Here is a 23019-nt window from a genome sequence, read left to right as displayed (position 1 = left end):
GTTGATGGGGGTGCGGTTGATGGGGGTGAGGTTGATGGGGGTGCGGTTGATGGAGGTGCGGTTTTTGTCTTTCAGAAGACCATACCGCCAAGGAACACAAGGAGACTAAAGTCATACCCTCTAGTGGAGTCTAAAGATACATCCTCCCTTAGTCCTGTATACCTTCCAAAATGGGACTATAGCCACAGCCATAGAGCCCAGAATTATAATCCATCACATAAGGAATTATGACTAGACAGGCCATATTGATTTACCACATCTCAGCAATCATGCTTGCTCCTTGTTCCTTCCTTCTTCCTTAAAGAAGCCACCGAGGGGAAAAAATGCAGCCCCATGTGTTCTTGGCAGAGCTTATTTTAAGCTTCAGTTGATTTCTTAAATTGCCATATTTATTTTGCCTTCTTGTGAGAAAATTTATTTATTTCGTAGATAATTGGGCTTCATCAAATTGTGCTATTAAAAAAAGAGAGAAATTTCAGTTTGAGCTCTTATTATCTCTTCAAGCATTTTGTATGTATTGGCCTGAAATTTTTTATTGGGAGGGAGGGGAATCATACTCAATGGATAATTAAACTTGCGTAAGGAAGCCCACTTTTTTTTTCAATAAAATTTCCCAGCAATCTTGTGAGTTCACTCACTGTGTTACAAGTGAGAGGAGTTGCTGTCCTTTGAGGCAGAGCGTCCTACGCTCCAGACAGAAGGCCAATTGCAACATCATTCTGAAGTCCTTGGAGGTAAAGGCGAGTTTTCATTGGGCGATTTCAAAAGTGTATCGTTGTGGATTAAGCCATGATGTCTCTCCATCTTTACGATGTTGGACCTGATGAAAGAAAACCATTGTTTTGGCTCACGGAGCACATCTGGTGAGAGATTCTTCTTGGTGCAGGCAGGTTCAGTAAAAAGAGGGTGTAGGAGGGGTCCCTTCAGAACCCACAGGAGAGGCTGCAAAGGACTGGCAGTTCACTACTTCACCCGTGCTAGCCCTTCACGGCTTAAATGCCTCTCCGCCATGAAGACATTTCGGATCTCTTACACTTTTGTGCTTCCTGTTTATCCTCATCTAACCGCCCAAGAGAATGCCTTCCTTACATTTTAGTTCTCAGTGGCTAGACGTCACGACTCTTGAGGATATTTATGTCTCTGTAGTCTGTGGGTTGTTGGGCTGCTAACCCAACTCCTTTCCAAACCACCAACTGCTTCTAAAAAGAAAGGTGAGGCTTTCCACGCTCAGAAAGAGTTAGTCTTGGAAACCCACAGGGGCAATTCTACTCTGTCCTATTGGGTCACTCTGAGTCGGAATTGACTTGATAGCAATGAGCTCCCCCTCCCCCAATGATATACAGCTTAGTGACATGTACATTGCAATTCCTAGTATAGGTTGGATTTTTATTTTGTGTGTGTAGATTTTTTTCCCATTACAAAATAGGAAGCAGGATTGTTCCTTTGTTCTCGCTATTCTTGTTGTAGTAAGACAGAAAAAAACAAAACAAGATAGGGAAGTACTAGTTCCTCAAATTCTAGAGTACTATGTCTTACCGGACATGAAAACCTGAAACGGGATTCGGAGAGGGGGTGGATTAGTCTGGGTACTGCAGAGAAACAAATCCACAGTAACTTGTGTATAAGAGAGCGTTTTATGTAAAGGTTAAGCGCGCATCAAGAAAATATCCCAACCCAGTGCTGCCCAAGCTCACAAGTCCAACATTAACCCATATTGTCCAACACCAGTCCACAAAGTCCTCCTCCATCTTACAAAACAGACACAACGATGCCGACTGCAGGAGAAAGCTGAGTCAGTGAACGTGTAAGCATCTCAGCGCTGGCAGGGGTCTCCACATGGGTGCTCCAGCACCCAGGGCTGCATCAGGGTAGGTTCATGCGGCTTCTCCTTGGGGATGTCTTTCAGGAAGTGAGCCTTGCCAGCTGAAGCAGGGAACTGCTAAGGCAGCTGCACCCTGGTCCACAAAGCAAGAGACCCGCGAACTCGAAAGGCAAGGCTCACCGAGCCATTTATCCCTCTGCCCTTCGATTAATCCCACATGTGTTTATCGGCCAGGTAGTCACAATAAACTAACTCGGGGGGGTGGGGGGGTGGGGGTGGGGGTTAGGGAGAATAGTATAACAAATTGAAGGTATGAAGACTGGGGAGAGGTGAGGGGCCCGGCTGGTAAAGGTACAGTGAGAAAGAAGGAAGACCCTTGACAAGATGGGTGGCCACAGTGGCTGCAGCACAGCACTGATTGTGAGGGTGGCACAGCACCGCGCAGTGCTTGATTTTATTGTACACAGTAGGGCTGCTGTGGGTCAGGACCAACTCCAGGGCACCTCGCAGCATCCATCCACCCAACTCCAGGGCACCTCGCAGCATCCATCCACTTACATCCCCCTCAGTTCGTGTGGACTGCTGTTTCAATACAGAAGAATTGACTGAGAGGACAAAAATAGCCATAAACAAGGACCCCATGATTGTGTAGCATATACTTGTGTTTTAAGACACAGAAGAATTATGAAAGCACTGAGGTCCAGGGGGCGGCGTAAACGATAGGTTAGGAGCTCCATGTAAAGGGTATCAATGCAGTTTTGCAACTGAATTTCTCTGTAATTTCCAGAAAGGAAACATTGATTGCCCCCCATCCTTAAAAGATATAATATATAAATGATATGTCTTGTGCCCTTTCTGATAATAAGGTGCTTTGAAATCTGTAGGAGAAAACATAGGGAAATTAAATGTTTTTTCTTCTCTTTTATGTTTCTCTTAACCCAACAATGTTTTTCTAGGGCCGGTTACAAACCCATCACAGGGAGATTTGGAAATAGGATCTCTTCCGATCGTTTTGCTGGTGCAGAGTTGACTTCTGGCTTGTTCTCATAGGTCTATGAGGGCCAGATGAGAGAGCTGGATTCTTCCATCATCAGTGCTGCGGATCGGGATGTTCCCAAGGGGCCCTTGCTGTTCACCGTCACTCAGGAGCCTCGCCATGGCCTCCTCCTCAGTGTGCCCAGGGAGGCCATCGCCCCGCAGCAGCGGCCAGCGCGCCCTCACCAGAATCATCAGCGGGTTCACAACTTCTCCTTGGAGCTTCTCAAGACCGGTATGGTGTTCTACTTCCTTTTTTTGTTGCTTTGCAGATGTAGCCGTCTAACCCAGAAAATACGATCTGTCGTCGAAATAGAGGGATACACGTATGAAGAAAGGGCTTGCAGATACTTTATTCATTTGCCACTTAAGGATTTCCACTGGTGTCTGGGTTAATATCGGGCACCGTGTCCTAGCTAGAGGAAGTGAGTGGGTAATGAAAAGTAAATTGCATGTTTCATTTCACTTGTCGAATTTCATGAAAGATATCTATGATGGTTGATAGTTTAGCATGAGCTTTTTATCCTTTTTTAAACTATTGTGATCATGGAACCAAATCTTAAAAGGTTTGTCTGCCAAAACTTCTACTTCTGAAGCAAATATAGAACCACATACAATCACTCATTATTCTCAGAGGAAATAATTTGCTCTTTAGAGAAACGGCACATCGGGATAGCAGCCTGAATTATTTTTTAATTGTTCTTTTTTTAAACAGCTCTCATCCCATTTTTCTCTAGATAAAAATACTTAAAAAATTCAGAGCGGGTACATTGGTACAGATAAGAGCGCTCGACACACAGAATCCAGAACAGATAAACCCCTCAGGACCAGTAATGGGAGCAGCGATACTGTGAGGGTAGAGGGAGCTGGGGGCAAAAGGGGGAGAAAGGGGGACCCAATCTCAATGATAGACATATAACTCCCCACTCAGGGGTAAGAACAAAAGAAATGTAGGTCAAGGGAGACAGTGGACAGTGTAAGATATGAAAATAATAACAATAATATATACCATATGTACTCAAGTATAAGCTGACCCGAATATCAGCCGAGGCACCTAATTTGACCACAAAAATTGCATTAAAAATGTGCGGAAAACTCGGTTTATACAGGAGTACATACGGTAATTTATCAAGGGTTCATGTGGATGGGAGGGAGGGAAAAAAGAGATACCAAGGGCTCAAGTAGAAAGAAAAGGTTTTGAAATTATGATGGCAACATATGTATAAGTGTGCTTGATACAATTGATGTATGGATTGTTATAAGAGCTGTCAGAGCCCCAATAAAATGATTTTTATAATGCAAAAAAAAATTCAGAGAGAATTATGGAGTTCTAGAATCCTTGCCCACCCTGTCTCTGCTCCCTGCCTTCACGTGCTCTTCCTCCTTAGCCAGAAGGTCACTGGCTGGGGTAATGCTACCCCTGAAAGCCCAGCTTGTTGACCTCCTTTTGGCAGCCACCCACATTTCCCAAGCCATTTCTCCTGTGCTTGCCTCATTTTAACACTTGTTCAACATTTGTCATACTGCCTTTTAATTCTTTAAGGAGCTCTGGTGGTGTAGTGGGTTACGTGTTGGGCTGCTAACTGCAAGGTCAGCAGTTCCAATCCACCAGCGGCTCTGTAAGAGAAAGATGAGGCTTTCTGCTCCCATAAAGATTTGCAGGAGAAAGAAGATCTGCTGCCAGGAGGATTTACAGTCTCAGAAATCCAAAGGGGCCATTCTACCCTGCCCTCTCAGGTCGCTATGAGTCAGAACTCAATGGCAATGAGTTTTAATCCCCCACCCCATGTTTAAATACCTTTTGTTCTTATATCCCTTTCACTTTTTCCTTTGTGTTTTATTTTAGAAAACTTTCTATATTCAGAGATATATTTATTTGTAGATTCTTCCAAGTTTTTAAGACAGTTTTATTGAGATATACTGGACATGGCATAAAATCGCCTGTTAAACATACACAAATTGGTGTTTTTCAGCATATTCACACAATTGTATAACCACAACCACAATTAATTTTAGGACATTTTCATTAACCAAAAAGCAACCTCATTCCTCATAGCTTTCATACTGTCCCTCCCACCACCCAGTGCTTGGCAATCACTAATTTTCTTTTTGTCTTTGTAAATTTACCTATTCTGGAAGGTTCATATAAATGCATTCACACAAGTGGAATAGGTGGTCTCTTGGGACAGATTTGTGTCATTTAGCAAAATAGTTTCAAGTTCCACCCCTGTTGTAGCATAATGCAGTACGAGCTGAATAACAGTCTCTTGTAGGGGTCGTCCACACCATTGGTTATTATGCAGTTAGACTGCTTCCACTTTCTAACTCTCCCCCCTTTCCCCACTTTCTAACTTTTATGAAGAATACTGAGAGCATCCATGCACAAGTCGTCAATGGACCTTGGCTGTCTACATACCCAGGAGTAGACTTGCTGGGTCACCTGGCATCTCTCCGCCGAGCATTTGGAGGAGCAGCCACGCTGTTGTCCAAGGCCGTTGCCCCGTGTTTCCTTCCGCTGTTCATGGGGTTTCCCCACCTCCAACCAGCCTTTGTTCTTCTCTGTCTTTTTAAAGTATAGCTGTCCTGTGGAACGAGAAGTGTTACAGTCGTTTTGATCTGTATAGCCTAATGACTAAGGAGAATCTTTTCATGCGTTTATTGGCCATGTGTATCTATTCTTCTATATTCTTTGGAGAACTATCTATTCAAATAGCTACCCATTTTTCAATGGGGCCAATTGCCTTTTCATTATTGGGCTGTAAGCGCTCTGTATATATTCTAGATATGAAACCCTTACCAGGCGTACAATTTGCAAACATTTCCACCCACTCTGCTGCGTATTGGGATGGTTCCACCGGAAAGCAGGCTTCCTTATTCTTTACCTCCTTTTCCTTCTTCCAGGGAGGAGGCTGCTGTATGCTCACGATGACTCCGAGAGCCTTGCTGATGACTTCACTGTCCAGCTGTCGGATGGGAAACATAAAATTCTTAAAACCATTACAGTGACGGTCACCCCAGTTAATGATCAGAAGCCAACACTGAGCAAGTAAGCTACCTGAAGAACCCCTTGACAGATTTCCTATGAAATTCTGAAACGTCTGGGCTGTTGGCTATCCAATTGCCCTGTGTCCCCAGAGAGATGTGGGTCTTCCACAGCTCCCATCTGCCCCAACTTGTTTCACCCACTTTGAACATCTAGAACCTTCCATGCAAATGAGTGAGGGTAGCCTCTCCTTGATGCGAGGTGCTGTCGAGCCAGTTCCGACTCATCGTGACCAGTCCTGCACCATCCTCGCAGTCGCCCTGCGTTGGAGCCCTGGTTGCAGCTCCAGTCCTTCTTGTTGGGGGTCTTCCTCTTTCTCCTGACGCCTCTACTTTACCCACCAGGGTGTCCTTCTCCAGGGACTGGTCTCTCCTGAAACGTGTCCAAAACCTTTTCTTAGCAATTCTCAAACTAGCTCAGTGATTATTTGATTGTCTTTTAGAAACTGCTTAGTGCAGAATCACTACACTCACCCTGATGATCTTTAGCCAAGGAAACCCCAAACTGTTGAATTGGGCATAGTACACCACGTGTTAGACCCTGGCCACACTCTGAACTGGAAACCCTGGTGGCCAGAGCCTCCTTCTCCCTTTGCTTCAGATGGGGGAAATCGCCATATGGGCCTTGCAAACAGCAGTGGCTGTAGAGGCCCTACAAAACCCACAGGCAGCAGCCGGGACTGTGGTAGAAGCAGCCCCCACCTGCTGCGGTCCTGAGTGGTAGCCCTGGAGCCGTCTCTGGTTCCTGGAGAGCCCAGGTGTGTCAGAGTAGAATTTTACTCCGGTGGTTGGTTTTTGGAAGCAGAACCCGTTCCCTTTCTTCTGGGGTGCCTCTGGATGGTCTCACACCTCCGACTGTTCAGTTGGCGGCTGAATTCGCTAGCCATTTGCACCCTGCCCAGCCCCAGCTGCTTCCTCTCCCAGTTCATTTTCCAAGATGCCAAGTTCTCCTTTGACAAACTTAGTCAGGATCGCTGTGAGGGAAAGAACAAGCTCCACAGAACACGACAAGGGAGAGGGCACATTCAGAGGGCTAGAGAAAACCTTCCACGTGGCCAGACTCTGAGTGGCGCCCCATCATGGGGACTGGGACCCCTGGGGATGGGCTATTCAATCTCTTTAAGTTTCTCCCTGTAAAATTTGAGTAGCCCTACCCATCTCCTCACTTCAGAGAGCTGTTGGTAAAGAAAATATAAGAAACAAAATGCCTCTGTAGAATTAATTATAACCCTGATAAAATGCTGAAAGTCTTATAACGTAGGCACTTCTTGTTATCAGGTGTCATCGAGTCAATGTTTGGCTCCTACTGACCACACGTGACAGAGTAGAACTGCCCCCCAGGGGTCCCCAGGCTGTCACCCTTTGAGAGGTGATCTTCCTACCACCGAGTGACTGGCCGGGCTCCAACCACCAAGTCTTTGCTCAGCAGCAGAGTGCTGCCCCATTGGGCCAACAGGGCACGTTTAATGTCAGCAATCGCTGTGGTGGTTGTGGGCTGGGGGGCCCCTGCTGACTCAGAGAGACCCTGTGGGGCAGAGTAGAGTCCCCTGTAGGGATTTCCAGGCTGTCATTTCTGCAGAAGCAGCTTGCTAGATCTTTCTCTCACCCAACTGCATCGGGAATTCCAACAGGCAACCTGTTGACCGGCTGCTGGGCACTTAGGCACTGTGCCATTCAGTGAGACGAGCAGATTCCACCCCCTGAGGCCGTTCGCAGCGCCTCGTCTCTGGGCCTCAGTGGAGACTGGGTGTGCAAGGGCCAGGAGGGCGTATTTCACATTGTTTCCAGATGCTGGGGTTTTGACCATCATCGCTTAGTTATTTGTGCTTAGGGCACTCGAGTGTCTCCTGTAATAACAAAACTGACATCGTCACACCCACGCGGGCGTACTCCTTTCTCCAGGCAGGCAGAAATCACGATGGCTGCGGGAGAAACGCGTGTTCTTTCTAGCGTGGTTCTTTCAGCCACAGATGAGGACTCGCCTAGGGAGGAGATTTGCTATGTATTTGAAAGACTTCCCCAAAACGGGCAACTCCAGCTTAAGGTGAGTGGCCTTTTTTTTTTTTTTTAACTTTTATTTGTTGTTGTTTTTTTAAACAAATATCAGAGGCATGTATTTTCTCAATACACAAACGTCTATAACTGAATTTAGTTTCTGCCTAGAAGTAGAAAATTTAGTTGTCCTGATCCAGGGTGAAATAACATCCTTGTAAGTTTTCTTCATCAACTCAAGGTAAACCCAACCACTAGCAAGGTTCTTTATTGCTTCCTAACTCTCATCCGGAGGGTTACACCACAGTTCAGAGGGGTGGAAAGTTTAGAGAAGAAAGCACATTGTCTGGTTTGGGGTGAGCATCCAGCATCCTTTGAGAGCCTCTCAGTTATTAAACTTTTCCTGGTCTACCAGTTCTCTCTCTCAGCTCATGTCCAAACCACTCATTGAAGCATGAACATGTTGACTTTATTGTTATTTTTTTGCATGCTTTTCATGCCGGAGATGGCCCTCTCTGACCCCGGTGTTCCTTTAGCATGGTGGGCAGAAGCATCAGTGCATTGGCATGCCTCCCCGCCCCCCCTATCCTTTCCTTTAGAATCCAGAAATCATCTGAGTATTGTCACCTCTGCCTTCTTAAAGCCTTAGCAGTGAGCAGCTTTCTTTCCCCCATCCAGTTCTTGTCTTCCACCCAGAGTGGGAAGAATCCTTAGTTCCTTTCCAGCGAGACAGCCCTGCGTTCTGTACTTGACCTGAGATGAGCCTAAAAGTTAAAAGGGTGCTGCCTCTATTTTCGAGTCTCCCTCCCCCTCGGGGGCAGCAGTGACCTCCTGTTACAGTGTGAATGGGCCAAGTCCTGGGTCAAAAATCCATGAGGCCCTTCTGACCCATTGTCAGATTTTCACAACTGCCTTATTTGGATCCAGTGAACTGCTTGATCTAAAAAAATTAACATTCCTGTGTGTGTTGGAAATTATTTAGTGTAGTAGAAAGCAAATGATCTTGGAAGCTTTACCCAGGAGTGAAGGTGGAGACCCCTGCATTCTGTTGCTCACACGTCTGACCGTGTGCTCTGTGTTCTGATGGCACCGTGTCACTCCACTTCCGCCTGGAACAGCGACGCTGTGGTCTGATTCAGACTGTGTGCTTGGTGCCCCGGGATTAGATGAGCCCAAAGTAGTGCTCAGTCACTTGGGAAGGTCACTTGAGCCGTCAGTCAAAATATTTGTTTGCGTGATAGCTGGAGACCAGCAACAACCCCCACCAATCATCCCAATACATTGAACACTTGACTAATGTAGACACAGTCCTAGAAACGTGGCAAGGACTCGTTCTGTCCGAAACCAATTGAGAGTCACAGATGACAGTAGGCACCATGGAGAATCTAAGCAAAGAGCAACCACTCACTGGCATTGAGGTAGAGCTGTGTCATTTCATGTCAAAGAGGGATGAAGAAGAAGAAGCGCAGTGAGTGCTCACACACTTGAAGGACTTGGGAACTCAAGTGTTTTGGGTATGGGGAACCCAGATGGGCCCAGGTTCCCAGAATAGACCCATGCAGCTCTCTCCCAGCTCTCTAGGGGTTCCCCAACTCTCTCCCAGACCAAGGAGGGCCCACCCTCAATCCTTTCCATCCCCCCAGACCCCCTGTTTTCTTGCTGACTTGGTTTTCCGCACTCGGAGTCCGGTGTTCTGCCTTCTTTGGGGCCTTCACCGGATTCTATCAAGTCCAAGTTTGTACCTGAAGGTGCACATTGAATAAAATTGCACGCTGTCCAAGTCAAAACCTGAAAAGGAGCCCGATTTTAACATTATATTTGCAAACATATCTTAGGAAGGGAACAAGCAATGAGCTGGAACATTATGGTTCCCTTTGTCTACAGATATTAGAGTCAAAAATACTTTAGCGAGGGAAGTTGATCCCATAGGTTACATGAAAAACCCACACAAACCAAATGAGCTGCCGGTGAGTTGATTCTGACGCGCCACTCACCGGGCCCCGTGTGGTGCAGAGCAGAACTCTTCCTTCAGGTGTTCAAGACTGCTAGCTTTCAGAAGCAACTTGTCAGGCCGTTATTTCAAGTGACTTTGGGTGGATCTGAAAACCAGTCTTTCAGTTTCGTTATTGGTCGTTAATAGTTTGCATCACCCTGGACAGACATGGACTAACGGTAATATGGGAGCATGGAAAAGCTCCTTCACAGGAAATGTGAGTCTGTGGAATAATGCATCCAGAAAAATAGAACACAAATGCTGTACATTTCTCTGCTCGTTTCTATATTCTTTTTTTTAAAGTTATTGACACATAATTCACATACCATACAATTAAATGGTTTGAGCATTTTTTAAAGTTACGTAATCACCACCACAATTTTAGAACATTTCCTTCATTCACTTTGTACTCATTATTATTCTTTTCTGAGATTGTAAACCTTTCCCCCCCTTTCTTCTGTAAATCTTTATTGGCATATAATTCACATACCATACAATTCAATTGCTTAGTCACACTAAGAAGAGTTGTACAATCATCACCACAATCAGTATTAGAACATTTTCTTTTTTCTGTCATAGTTAAGCTAGTCTTTAAAAGAGTCGTCTATATGTCATTACAATCAGTTTTAGTGCTCCCTACCCCCACCCACAATCATTGCTCCCAGTTCCCTTCACCCTCCCCAACCCCATCCTCGCTAAACCATTGCAGCAGTTATTGTCTCTACACACCTACTCCTGCTGTGCTTCATAAACTGGGAAACCTAACAAACAATAAGAAACAAAAAGAAGAAAACATAATAATACTATAAAGATAAAAATAAAGAGCAAGAAAGAAAAGACCACCAACAATATTTTAAAAGCCAGAGAAGAAATTTCTGTCATGGAACAAGCGAGAAATATTTCAGCCCAAAGCAAATTCTGGTTGTGTCACAAGGGAGGTCAACTGACCAGGTATCATATTACACCATAGTTCGCGCCACCAGAATCAAGTTGACAGTCATCTCTGTCTGGTAGTAAAGCTGTTCAAATTCCTTGCTTGTGGCTAGAGGGGATCTGCCAGAGGCTTAATCTGACTAGGTGCTCTGCACATGGATTTTGGGCTCCCACTGTCCTCCACAGCCTTCTACAAAATGGGTGCTTACAATTGAAGTCCTGATACCCTTTCCTTCATCATATTTGGACTTTGTTAGCATCATCTTTGAATCACACAGGCTGGTGTGCTGCTTCTGTGTGGAGTTAGCTGATGCCTCACTTAGATGGATGCTTGTTTGAATACAAGCCTTTAAGACCCCAGACCCTATTCCAATTGATAGCTGGGCACCATCTGCTTTCTCCACCACACTTTGCTGTAGCGCCCGTCTCATTGGTGATCTCTTCATGAAGGTGAGTATGGAGCAGGGGCAGGTTATAAGAACTAATTGCTCTTGAATTGGGGCTAGAATTAAGGGGGGACCCAGAATCCATCTGCTTGTCCATGGGTTATGAACAATTGGTGGTCATATTATGACAAAAAAATCAACAAGAACAATAATTAGAGAAAACCAAAACAAGCAAACAGAAATGAAAAGATAATACTCTCCCCCCAAACAAACCAAACCAAAAAGGAAAAGCGTTTGTCTGTCATCTCCCTGGAGTATAAGGCGATCGCATTGGTAACATTAATCATTTATCCAGTGGCATAGAATTTAAGGCACTGTTGATGTGAGGAGTTCATGTAACTATAGTCCAACTGTGAGCTGCGAACCACGAGTTGTTGCTTTGTACCTGTTGCTTTCTTAATTTATTGATCTCTGTTTGTATTGAGCATGGGGGTTGGTGCTAGGGAAAAATTTATTGTAACATTTCTTCCAAGGGCAAATCTTTGGACTATCAGATTGAAGCCAGTCATATTATTGCAAGAGGAGCATTAAGATACTAAATATATCATGGTCTGTGTCCCCTTTCACTAGACACCCACTAAGCCAATCATGGGTCCCATTCAAGGTCCAGTGCCCACCATTTCCAGTCTCGGGGTGGCTATCTTTTGCTTTCTCTCCCACCGGGGAATTTCAATCCAACATCCAAGGGTACAGGTAGTTTTAAGGTACAGCCCAGTTCATTCAGTTGGGCTTCCATGTGGTGTCCTTCTGGTGTGGGAATTGGAGGATGCCGTAAGGTCACTGTCAAAGGTCGTCATTGTGCTTCATCCACGGAGTGCTTCACGTAAGATGTGGTAGAAACGTTTTCAGTGTCTACCTAGGAACAAAGACCTGGGTTTATTCTCCCCTTAGGTTCGCTACAATGATAGTTTAGCATGCCTTCCTGATGGGAGGTTGCTCCGCCCCACTTACCCACCAGACCCACCAACAGAAATCGCAGTGCCTATCAGAGACTCTTCACTGATTCTCCAGCAAGGTTCCCACATCCCGTGGAGGGCCTGAGGGCTTTTCATCGTAGCCTTGTCTCAATGGTGTATTCTGTGCTGGTTTCTTAAACCCGACCGGGTAAGCAGGAGACTACCCCACAGTACATTTTGCTAATCGTTTACAGTGCACCCATATCCAGCATAAGAAGCTCGTGTACTTTCTACGCCAGGTCTTGCCCGGGGTTGATGACCAGCATATGGTAACTTGTTTCTAGAAGAGTCTGTTAAAAACTAAAATGTGATGTTTTGTGCCTTATGTTTCTATCTGACGGTGTATATTAATGTAAGGTAGTGAGAGGGATTTTGAATATGGGTAAGGCTAGAAGTAGATGCAGCCATTATATTTTGTTTTAGACCCTTTAGGTAAGCCAAGTGATAACCCAGTTTTCGGGGGGAAATGGCTTGGTTGTATAATGACATCAACCAGAAAAAAAAGAACCTCCCAAAGACACATGTTTAATTTTTTAAGAACCTATTCCAGCAGCTCGATGACCCAGCTGTTCTCATTAATTGGAATATTTAATCAGCCATGAGTGCATATGATAAATACCTTGGAAGTAGCAAGACCATTGAATTGCCACATGACTCAATCAAAAAATCTTTCTGGTTGAAGCCAGTTTTCCCCTAAGGTCTTAAATTGCTTTAATATATTTCTTTGAGGAAAAAAATAAGATTAAATGACAAAACCCACACTCTGGAGTTTCTCTAAAATATTATTTATATAGAGGGTTTGGGTGGGGGAATATGAAAAAATGTCTGCTAAAACACTCTTGGGCAACTGACTAATTCTGGCACCTTTCAGATAGGGAGGGACTGGGTCCCACTCTCCCCTGGCATGAAGTGCACGCAGGAGGACGTGGATCTGAACCTGCTGAGGTACACACACACCGGGCTAGTAGATTCCCAGAACCAAGACAGCTTCACCTTCTACCTGTGGGATGGTAACAACCGGTCACCAGCATTTGACTGTCACATCGCCATCAAGGACATGGGGAAAGGTAACTATATATTCTACTCAGGTGGACGTACGCTCTACCCAGGTACCACCTAACATACCTGGGAGGGCGCTGGTATAACACGCAAGAAACGTCTTTTCCTGGCTTCTCTCTTGAAGCCCTGTCCATCACAGTCTCATCAGTGCGTCCTCCCCTCCACTTGGGCCCCTTGGGCCTGAGTGCTGTGAAGTTCACAGGAATAGAATGGCAATCCACTGGTTATTTTTGGTATTCCACAGAGCTCAGAGCTGCATCAGTGGTTGAAATGCAATAAAAGTCCTGTTTTGTGTGCACGGTAGAATTACACTGGTCCTTAAAAACAAACAAACAAACAAACAAACAAACAAACAAAACCCCCCACCAAATTGTTTAATATTGCAACATTTCTTTCTGGCTCAATAATAGTCTATTTTATTTGCTTATTTTCTGGCTGTAAAGTGTGTTCCCTGGGGCTGACCTTAAGAGAAAACAAAGCAAAAACTCACTGCTATGAATCAATTCTGACATTTCACGACACCAAAGGACGGAGGAGAACGGTTCCCAGGGTTTCTGAGACTGTAAATCTGTGGGCGCACCATGTTCAGCCTCATCTTCCTTCCACAGAGGGGTGGATGGGCTCAACCCCCACCCTGGCTGTTTTCAGCCCAGCCCGGCATGCACTCGGCCACCAGAACTCTTTCAGCCGTAAGAGAAGTTAGGTCTGACTTCACACATATTTTTACTGTGCAGGAGTACAATTGTGCTCATCATCAGCCCAAGTTCAACAAGCACAATATACCCTAACTACGGGAGCAGGGTAGACCGTCGTCTGGATGGGTGGCGCAGTGCCGTTTCCTGGGCTGGGAGAGGCACTGCTTCACCTCTAGGCAGACCCCAGAAATACTGCGGGGCTAGTTCCAAACCACTGCGATAATGTGAATTTTGCAACAAAGCAAATTGCAAGAATGTTTTGGTTTCCCAGAGCACGTAAAAGTTATGTTGGCACTATACTATAGTCTGTTAAGGAGCCATGGTGGTGCTGGTGGTGCAGTTGTTATGCCCCGGTCTACTAATCACAAGTTCAGCAGTTCAAACCCCCCAGTCGCTCTACAGGAGAAAGATGAGACTTTCTACTCCCATAAAGAGTAAGAATGTTGGAAAGCCACAGAGGCAGTTCTACCCTGCCTTATAGAGTTGCTGTGAGTCACAGTCAACCGAAAGGCAGTGCGCTTAGTCCTTTCGGCATGCAATAGCACTACAGAGACACTTGATGCATTGTGAGAAGGACCAAAACCGAGGGGACTTCAAAAAGTTGATGGGATATAACAAGAGTTGTAAGAGCCCCCAATAAAATGATCTTTAAAAGAAGAAAAGTTGATGGAAAAATTCCATGGCCTCTTAGTTCCATTTTCCCATGAACTTGTTGAAGCCCCCTAGAGAAAGACAGGGCTTTTACTCCCGTAAACAGTTACAGTCTTGGAAACTCACGGGGGCAGTTCTACCCGGTCCGATAAGGTCGCTGTGAGTTGCCATCGACTTGATGTCAATGAGTAGAGTGTGACAGAGAGACTTGGAATGAAAAGTGGCACCCATAGACTTGCCCCATACAGATTGCTTCAAAACTACTCATTTATAGAAAATCGCTGTATCAGCAAAGTACAGTAAAGGAAAGTGCAATAAAATAAAGTGTGCCCGCAGTCGTCTGATGACCCAGATGCCTTCTATGTAGGGGTTCCTTCTCTGGAGGTCTTGGGGTCTCTCAGGAGGTAAGGTGTGGAGGAAGAGGAGAGGCAGTAAGTACCCTCCCTTCTCTTCTCCACATCCCATTGCCAAAGGTGGTCACGTTAGGGGAAGTGGGCAGTGTACCCTCTAGCCATGCACCCCGCAAGCAAACCACAGGAAGTTGTTGAGCTCCCCCAGTCTAGCCACAGCTGATAAGTGATTCTTTGCTGAAGGGATCTGTGGAAATCTACCCTAATTCAGCACATTGACTGATTAGCGTGTAGACATTCAAGATCACTTCTCTTTCTGTGTGTGCATAGCTGAACTTTATCTCAGTGTTGGGGGCCTCGTTGTAGACACAGATCTATTTTTACATGTACCACGAGTGTTCTCAGGTTGTCCTACTCCTTAACCCTGAGTGTTTCTCTACACAAAACTCCACGGAATCGTGAAACTGAATCATTAGCCTAAGATTGAGCATCAGGGTTCTTTCTATTTAGGGGCTCAATGGATGATGGAAGGAGCAATGGTGGCCCAGTGGGCCCAGCGGGCCCAGCATTGGGCTGCTCACCCATGCATTGCTCCCCAGAACAATGAGGTGTGGTCTGCTCCCATAGAGATTTACAGCCATGGAAACACCCTGGGCAGTTCGGCTGTCCTGCGGGGTGGCTGTGAGTCAGCATCCGATCTACAGCAGCGGGTTTTTTAAATAACCCCAGGCCTTCCATTTTTGCTGTCTCTTCTGGTTTGCACAGCGGCCAAGACAACCTGGAGCCTTGGAGAGAAGCGTAGAAGCACGTCGTCTATAGTTGACCGTCATCTATCTCCACCCTCCACACACACACAAGTTGCAGGAAGGCAGAGGCAGCTGCCTCTCTTCGCCTCGTGCTCATCTTCCGTGCGTGGGGAACCCTCTCTTGTTTCCCCAAGGAGCCCCGATGGGGAAGTGTGTTCAGCGCTTTGGGCTGCTCACCCTGAGGCTAGCCGTTAGAAACCACCCTTGCTCTGCAGGCCAACGACGAGGCTTTCTAATGATGGAAAGCGTTCGTCTCGGAAACTCACTGGGCAGTTCCGCCGTGTCCCTTAGGGTCACTGTGCGTCAGAGGCCACTCGATTGCAGTGAGCTTGGGGTTTGGTTTGCCCATTTCCCTAGCCTTGCCTATTCTTACTTCCTCGATGCATTCTTATTACTTCCCTCGGTAGCACCTGGGGCTCAGCGATGATCTTAACATTAGGAGGGTTGTGGATTTTCATAATGTTTTGAGATGGAAGTATGTGGTACCAAAAATACTAATGGAATCATCTGCACTGCGGTTTCTTGCTGTGGCCCCCATCGAGCCTTTATTGAGGGGCTTTCTCGGGCCTTGTAGGGTGTTTAGTAGTATCTCTGGCTGTGATTCACCAAGAGCCAGTAGCAACCCCCAGCTGTCTCACCCAAACGTGTCTCCAGACATTGCCAAATGTCCACTGGTGTGGAGGTGGGGGAGCAGCATCCCCACCAGGGGAGAACCACTGCTTGCAGGAGTCCCTTCTTGACATGTTATTTGCAAATTTTGTTTCCACATGAGACTGAATAGCTTTTCAAAATCGTATGGACTCTTTGCAGTTTTAGATTTAGAAGTGGCATCTACATCATGCATTTGCCTTTTGGGGTATTTGCTCCCTCAGCACTGATGTGTACGTTTTTCTAGTTGTTAGGCGACATCGAGTGGATGTCAACTCGTAGGTAGCGACTGCGTGAGGCGGAGGCGAGTTGCCTCCGAGGATTTTCTCGGCTGTCATCTTCACGGAAGCTGGTCCCTAGGCCTTTCTCCCATTGAGCTCGGGGTGGGTTCCGACTGCTGGATGCAGTTAGCAGTCTAGCCCTGAAATGTACCATCACCAGGACTTCCTCTAAAGAGAAAAACCAGACCCGGGGCCTCTTCGGAGATACATGCTACAGGAGATATTACTCTTGTATAAAGACTTCTATGAATTGCCTCTTTGTTACAGAGAAGAAGAGAAAAATGAGATACTGTATATGAGCCGTGTGCTTGTGTTCAGTGGCTTGAGTGAAAATTCTAGCTTTTCCTTTTATTCTCTGTGCAATCATTAGCAAGTTAGTATTTCATCTCCTGGGTCATGTGATAGCACCTCCTCTTATAAGATTGGTGTGAAGCCGAAGAGCTCTTAATCCTGTGCCTGACATAGAGTAGACTCTTTAGATTTTGATCATTAAAATGATCAAAATCTGGGATGCGGGACCTTTTTTCTGTCAAGGGCCTCTTGGATAGTTATAATATCATTCACAGCCATACTGGCCAGCATTTAATTAGCTCACCCTTAATGTGATGGTTACAACTGCTTCTAATTGGTGAAGTATGTGATATTAGCTGATACTGATTATTTCAGGGGCCTTATACAGCCTGCAGGCCGGACATTCCCCACCCCTGTTTTAAAGGAACCCTAAGACAAAAAGAAATGAAACAGAAAACCAAGCCCCCTGCTGTCAAACTGCTTCGGACTCATAGCGACCTTCTACGATGGAGTAAAATGGTCCCCAGAGAGTTTCCAAGGGGGTAAATCTTACAGAAGTGGACTGCCAGAACTTTTTGCCTCATGGCAGGTTTGAACCACCAACCTTTTGGTTAGCACTCAAGTGCTTTAATCTCTGTGCCTCTGAGGTGTCTGTGAATGAACCTTGGGGGCCAAAGATAGATTACGATCCTTGGTCTGTGAAGTATTGCATCCTTGGCTTATGCACCGCCCACTTCTATTTCACTCCATCTGTTCCTTTGATAGATATATATTAAATATAGATATATATATATATGACACTTTCAGCCACATCGCACAATTCAAGGAGTCGGGTATTAAAGGCAACAGACACCTGCCTGTGTGCTCTGCCCATCTCTAGAGAGAAGTACAACCCTGAATCTTGCGCTGATGCGTTCTTTACTTTGTTTTTAGTTTTGTGGGACTTGGCCATAGGTGTTCCCTCTTCAGTGAAATGGTTTAAGTCTTTTGCCCAGGATTCTGTCCTTAATGGCAGAGATACCCAGCTCCATATGACCTGTTGCCTTTGCTTTTCGCTCAGTCTGACCTTTATTCTCACCTCTCCCTTTGGCTTTGTATTCTTTCACATGGCTCGTGACCGTGCAGGTGATATTGTCATCTTTGCAAAGCCCCTTGTGGTGTCCGAAGGTGACAGGGGTCTCTTGACGACCAGCACTCTCCTGGCCGTGGACGGCACAAACAAGCCCGAGGAACTGCTGTATGTCATCACGTCGCCCCCGCAGTATGGCCAGGTTGAATACGTCCACTATCCTGGAGTTCCCATTACAAGCTTCAGCCAAATGGACATAGCAGGGCAGACGGTCTGTTACGTACATCAGAGCAAAGTGGCCACCTCTAGCGACATGTTCAGGTGAGTGCCATGGACATTTTCAGCTTCCTTGTCTTGATAAATACATAGACAGACAGAACGGGCAGGTGGGAGTTGGGTGGGGGTGTGATATGAACTATGTTCTACCGCCTCAAAGCACGGAGGTTGTTATTTTGAGAACTAAGGTGTCCCTGGCCCAAGCCATGCTATGTTCCATTGCCTCCTGTGCGTGTGGAAAGTCGGACGTTGAAGAGAGAAGACGGAAGACGAATCGAAGCATTTGAATTGTGGTGCTGGGGAAGAATAGTTAAAGTACCATGGACTGCTTGGAGGACAAACAGATCTGTCTTGGAAGAAGTATGGCCAGAGTGCTCTTTAGAGGCAAGGATGGCAAGACTTCTTCTTACAGACTTTGGACATGTAGTCAGGGGAAGCCAGTCCCGGGAAAAGGCTGTCATGCTTGGTAAAGTAGAGGGGCAATAAAATGGAGAAAAGTCCTCCAGGAGATGGGTTGACACAGTGGCTGCAACAATGGGCTCAGGCAAAGGAATAATTGTGAGGATTGTGCAGTATCGGGCAATATTTCGTTCTGTTGTGCATGGGGTCACTATCACTTGGACCCTACTGGATGGCACCTCACAACAATAGACGCCTAATAGTAAGGCAAAACACCTGGCCCTGTTTCTAAAGAATGAAGCCATTGTTCTTGTTAGGTGCCATTGAATCCAGTCTGACTCGCCGTGGCGCTATGTGCAACAGAACAGAATGTTGCCTGGTCCTGCAGCATCCTCACAAGGGTGCGGACGATTCAGCCCATTGTTGCAGCCACTGGTCAACCCGACTTGCTGAGAGCCACCCTCTGTGTCCCTGCCCCTCAACTTTACCAAGCATGACAGCCACCAGGAAGGCATAAGCACATCATTTTGAACACGGTCGGCTAATTTGAAGAAGGAAGGAAGAAGAGCCGAGATGCCCAGCTAAGGAGAGACATGTAAAAGCCATGGTTTTCCACTCTTTGTCTCAGTAAGTTTTTCCAGCAGATGGAAAGGCATCGAGGAGGAGCATTTGGTAGACCCTGCCATTGCCTTTTGACACAATGCGTTCTGGTAACTGTATCATAAATCACGTTGTCATACAGTGGACCTTATTTCCCCATAGAAACAATGGTATAATTGGGGGTTGTGCACCTGCTCAAGGATTCCTTATCAAATAAATCAGTGGCATGAATATCAACCTGGTGGAAAGGCAGAGATACTACATTGATGAACGTCTGCATTCACTTGAAATCTTCCCACCAGTTTTAAGTAACGCGAAGTGGGAGGAACTTGAATCAGTCAGATTACAGTTCTCAATGCTGGTTGACCCCAAGGCCCTTGACAGAAATACAGATCCCCACATCTGGGAAGGAGACCATGGACTCAGATTAATGTTTGGGGGAGCCCCAGGAGCATTAGTTCTTTTGCTTTTGATGAGAGTTTCTGCCTAGGTCAGGGCTCCCCACTATGGTTTTCACCATGTCTCGATGCCCCCCTCAAAAGGCTGCTGTGAAATAACACCCATGGAGTCTCTATGCCTGTGTTTGTCAAGCAGGCCCCACAAAGCATAAAGTACAGTTAACACCCATATTCAAATCTCACCCTCTGCCACGTATACCTGGTTCCTCTCTGAATTCAACATGCCTACCATAACCACTGTGTAAATGTGACTAAACATGATGTGGCTTTCCTTGTTAGCATTCGGCATGATTTATGAAAGATAATTTAAATAGCTCAGCTACTAAAATGTCCCCAGAAGTTTGAAATCACACCCTCCTTATCCTGTTGACGGATGTCTCCTTAACCAACAGATGATCATTCAGCGATCATGTGCTTGATCAGTATCGGAATCATCAATGCAGCGATTGGCTGTTGCTAGGCGTTACCTAAACCATAGTTGTTGGTCGTGCTAGCTGCAGCCAGGTCTTCTCACCACCCACAGTGACCCAGGCACAGCAGAAGGAAGGAAACACTGCCTCAGGGCTGGTTGTGACTTGAAGGTTGCATTTTATAGTGTTTCATTCGCTCCTCTGCAGAAATAGAAGGTTGGCCTTCATTTCTTAGTCCGTCTTAGTCTGGAAGCTCCACTGAAACTTGTTCAGAACAGTATTAACACACAAGCTTCCATTGACAGGTGACTGTGCGTATAGATAATTGAATAATCATTTGAATGATCAATATCATAATCACCAATGCAGAAATGAAATGTTGCTAAGGCGTTACCTCAGTTTGGAGGGTGGGGAGTTCTGTCCACGCTGGTGTTTTTGCCTGAGAAGTGCTCATATGTTGTTGCTCCGGTACAAATCCTGCCCCCACTCTGTGGCCTTCCTCAAGTCCCGCAGCCTCCTATGCCCCTGATTCCTCATCTGTCAAATGGGATGCTGCTACTAGCACCTACCTCACAGGGTGATTGTGAGGTTGAAAAGAGCTTATGCATACCAAGCACTTAAAACAGGACCTGGCATATGTAGTTGTTGCTACGTGGTTTTGAAGAGCCCTGGTGGTGTAGTGGTTACGCATTATACTGCAATTCTCATTGTCGACAGTTCAAAACCACCAGCAGCTTCATGGGAGAAAGTCTGGGCTTTTATGTTAGTCTGTAGACTAGAGAAACAAATCCATGGACACATATCTGTGTATAAGAAAGAGATTTATATACAAGAGCAATTGAACATTGAGAAAACATCCCAGCCCAGTCCAGATCATAAGTCCGATATTAGCCCATATGTCTGATACCAATCTATAAAGTCCTCTTCAGACTCACGAAACACATGCAATGATGCTGAATGTAGAAGATCACAGGCCAGTGGGTAGAAAGTCTTTGGATCCAGTGGCATTGGAGACAGCTCAGTGCTGGCAGGGGTCTCCACATGCCTTCTCCAGCTTCCAGGGCTGCATCAGGGTGGGTCCATGTGTCTTGTCAGCTGCTATGTCTCCCACGGTGAGAGCAGAGAGTCTCCCACCTCCAACGAGGAAATACCGGAATTCCCAGAATCCTTAGGGGAAGGCTATGCCCACACAGAAACCTCATTGCCTATGACCTGATTGACAGGCTAGACTCCACCCCTACACGCTTAATCCTTAAATGGACAATTATGTAACTACGGCAGCTTTCTACTCCCACAAACAGTTCCCTGTGGGGAAACCCTCAGAGGGTCACTCTGAGTCAGCCTTGACTGATGGCCGTGAGTCTGGTTTGGGGTCTGGTATATAGGAAACATTAAATCAGTGTTAGCTACTGTTGTTGTTGTCATGATTCTGTTGTTATGTTGCATCATCATTATTGATGATTGATTATGTGCTGCTGCTTCCCCCAGCCAGTGCCCCCCGGGGGCGTTGGCGGCAGACGTGAATGGCTGCACAGGGGGGATCTGTGGCTGAGCCGTGGAAGCCCATGAGGGATGTGTGAAAATGTCAGGAAATGGAGGCGAGGTTGTCAGCAGACGGTGGGGAAGAGCTGAGAGCGAAAACCAGAATCTCCACACGGGAGTGAGGGTTGGTGTGTGTAAAAATGTCCTAATTTGTATCCATATAAATTAGGCGATGTAGTATTCCAGGAATCAGTGCAGGAGTTCCGCAATCCCACCTACTGAGCTTCCCGAGAACTATCTCCAAACCCCCAACACATGGCTGTCAGTCAATTCCAATGCACGGGAACCCTGCAGGACAGAGGAGAACTGTCCCTTGGGGTGTCTGAGGGTGTACATCTTTTGGGAGCAGACAGCCTCATCTTTCTCCCTCAGAGGAGCTGATGGGTTTGAACGAGTCATGTGATTCAGTAGGCTCCTACTGGTTCACCAGAACCAATACCTAATTTTGGGGTGAGTTTATCAAACGAGTTGTTAAAAGGGCACTCGCAACTAGGGTTCTCTCTACAGTGGGCAGCTGAGCAGCCTCCCAATGTGGAAATCACAAATTTATAGTCCTCCTTCTTTTTCAATGTTCATCTGCACAGCAACATATTGCAAGCACCCGTAGGAATGTTCATTCCATCCATAGATATAAAAAATTAGACAGAACCATGACTGTAATATGTATTCATCATTTTGCCAAACTCATTACACTTTTGATGAAATACTACATTTTTATTCTCTTGCATTTGTGACTTCAGTAAACAGCCATAGAACGTAAAGAGAAAAAATGCCAAACCACCAGAGGGTGACACATGATCATTCGTTTCAGCTTTGTGTTATGCCCCAAATTCCCACGAGATAGTATGAGTGAATTATGAAATTCCTGGGAGTGTTCAAAGAGATACAAATATTGTCAGAACTCTTGTTGTAAGTACAGCAGAAGTGGAAAGGGGTTTTTCAAACATAATATGTTCGGAGAAGAGAAGCCACCTTACTGTCCCTAATATATCAAGCACAGTGACTATTGTCTCATTGCCCTGCCTCTAAAGGAACGGGACCTATTCCTATCGTGGAAAGATGGTCAAGGATAAATCACACAGTTGATGAGCCTCGACTCAAAGCCAAGAATATTGTCATAGTTTTATTGGTTTGGGGTCAGGTATTATTTAAATTCTTATAATCTAGCTTTGTGTAACTATTTTATCACTCTTATTTAAGTATTAACTGTAGGAAATAATAAGCCACCTTTTGGTATATCAGTTTTTTATACTTAAAATGGTCAT

At 45.8% G+C, this 23019-nt stretch overlaps 1 protein-coding gene across 1 annotated transcript in view; it reads left to right on the top strand.

Moving 5' to 3' along the window:
- The window catches only part of FREM1 (FRAS1 related extracellular matrix 1), a 154649-nt gene that overhangs the window by 73234 nt on the left and 58396 nt on the right, over positions 1-23019 (top strand). Inside the window, exons 19-23 of the mRNA XM_004706538.2 lie at positions 2873-3092; positions 5759-5903; positions 7802-7943; positions 13091-13286; positions 18126-18390. Coding sequence (XP_004706595.1) covers positions 2873-3092; positions 5759-5903; positions 7802-7943; positions 13091-13286; positions 18126-18390 — 968 coding nt within the window. The remainder of the gene's footprint in view (positions 1-2872; positions 3093-5758; positions 5904-7801; positions 7944-13090; positions 13287-18125; positions 18391-23019) is intronic.

Source organism: Echinops telfairi, unplaced genomic scaffold (assembly GCF_000313985.2).
Source record: "Echinops telfairi isolate 266 unplaced genomic scaffold, ASM31398v2 ScPeMD7_25;HRSCAF=90, whole genome shotgun sequence".
Lineage (NCBI taxonomy): Eukaryota > Metazoa > Chordata > Mammalia > Afrosoricida > Tenrecidae > Echinops > Echinops telfairi.
Note: the sequence above shows the minus strand (reverse complement) of the source record. Positions and strands in the feature narration are given on the sequence as shown.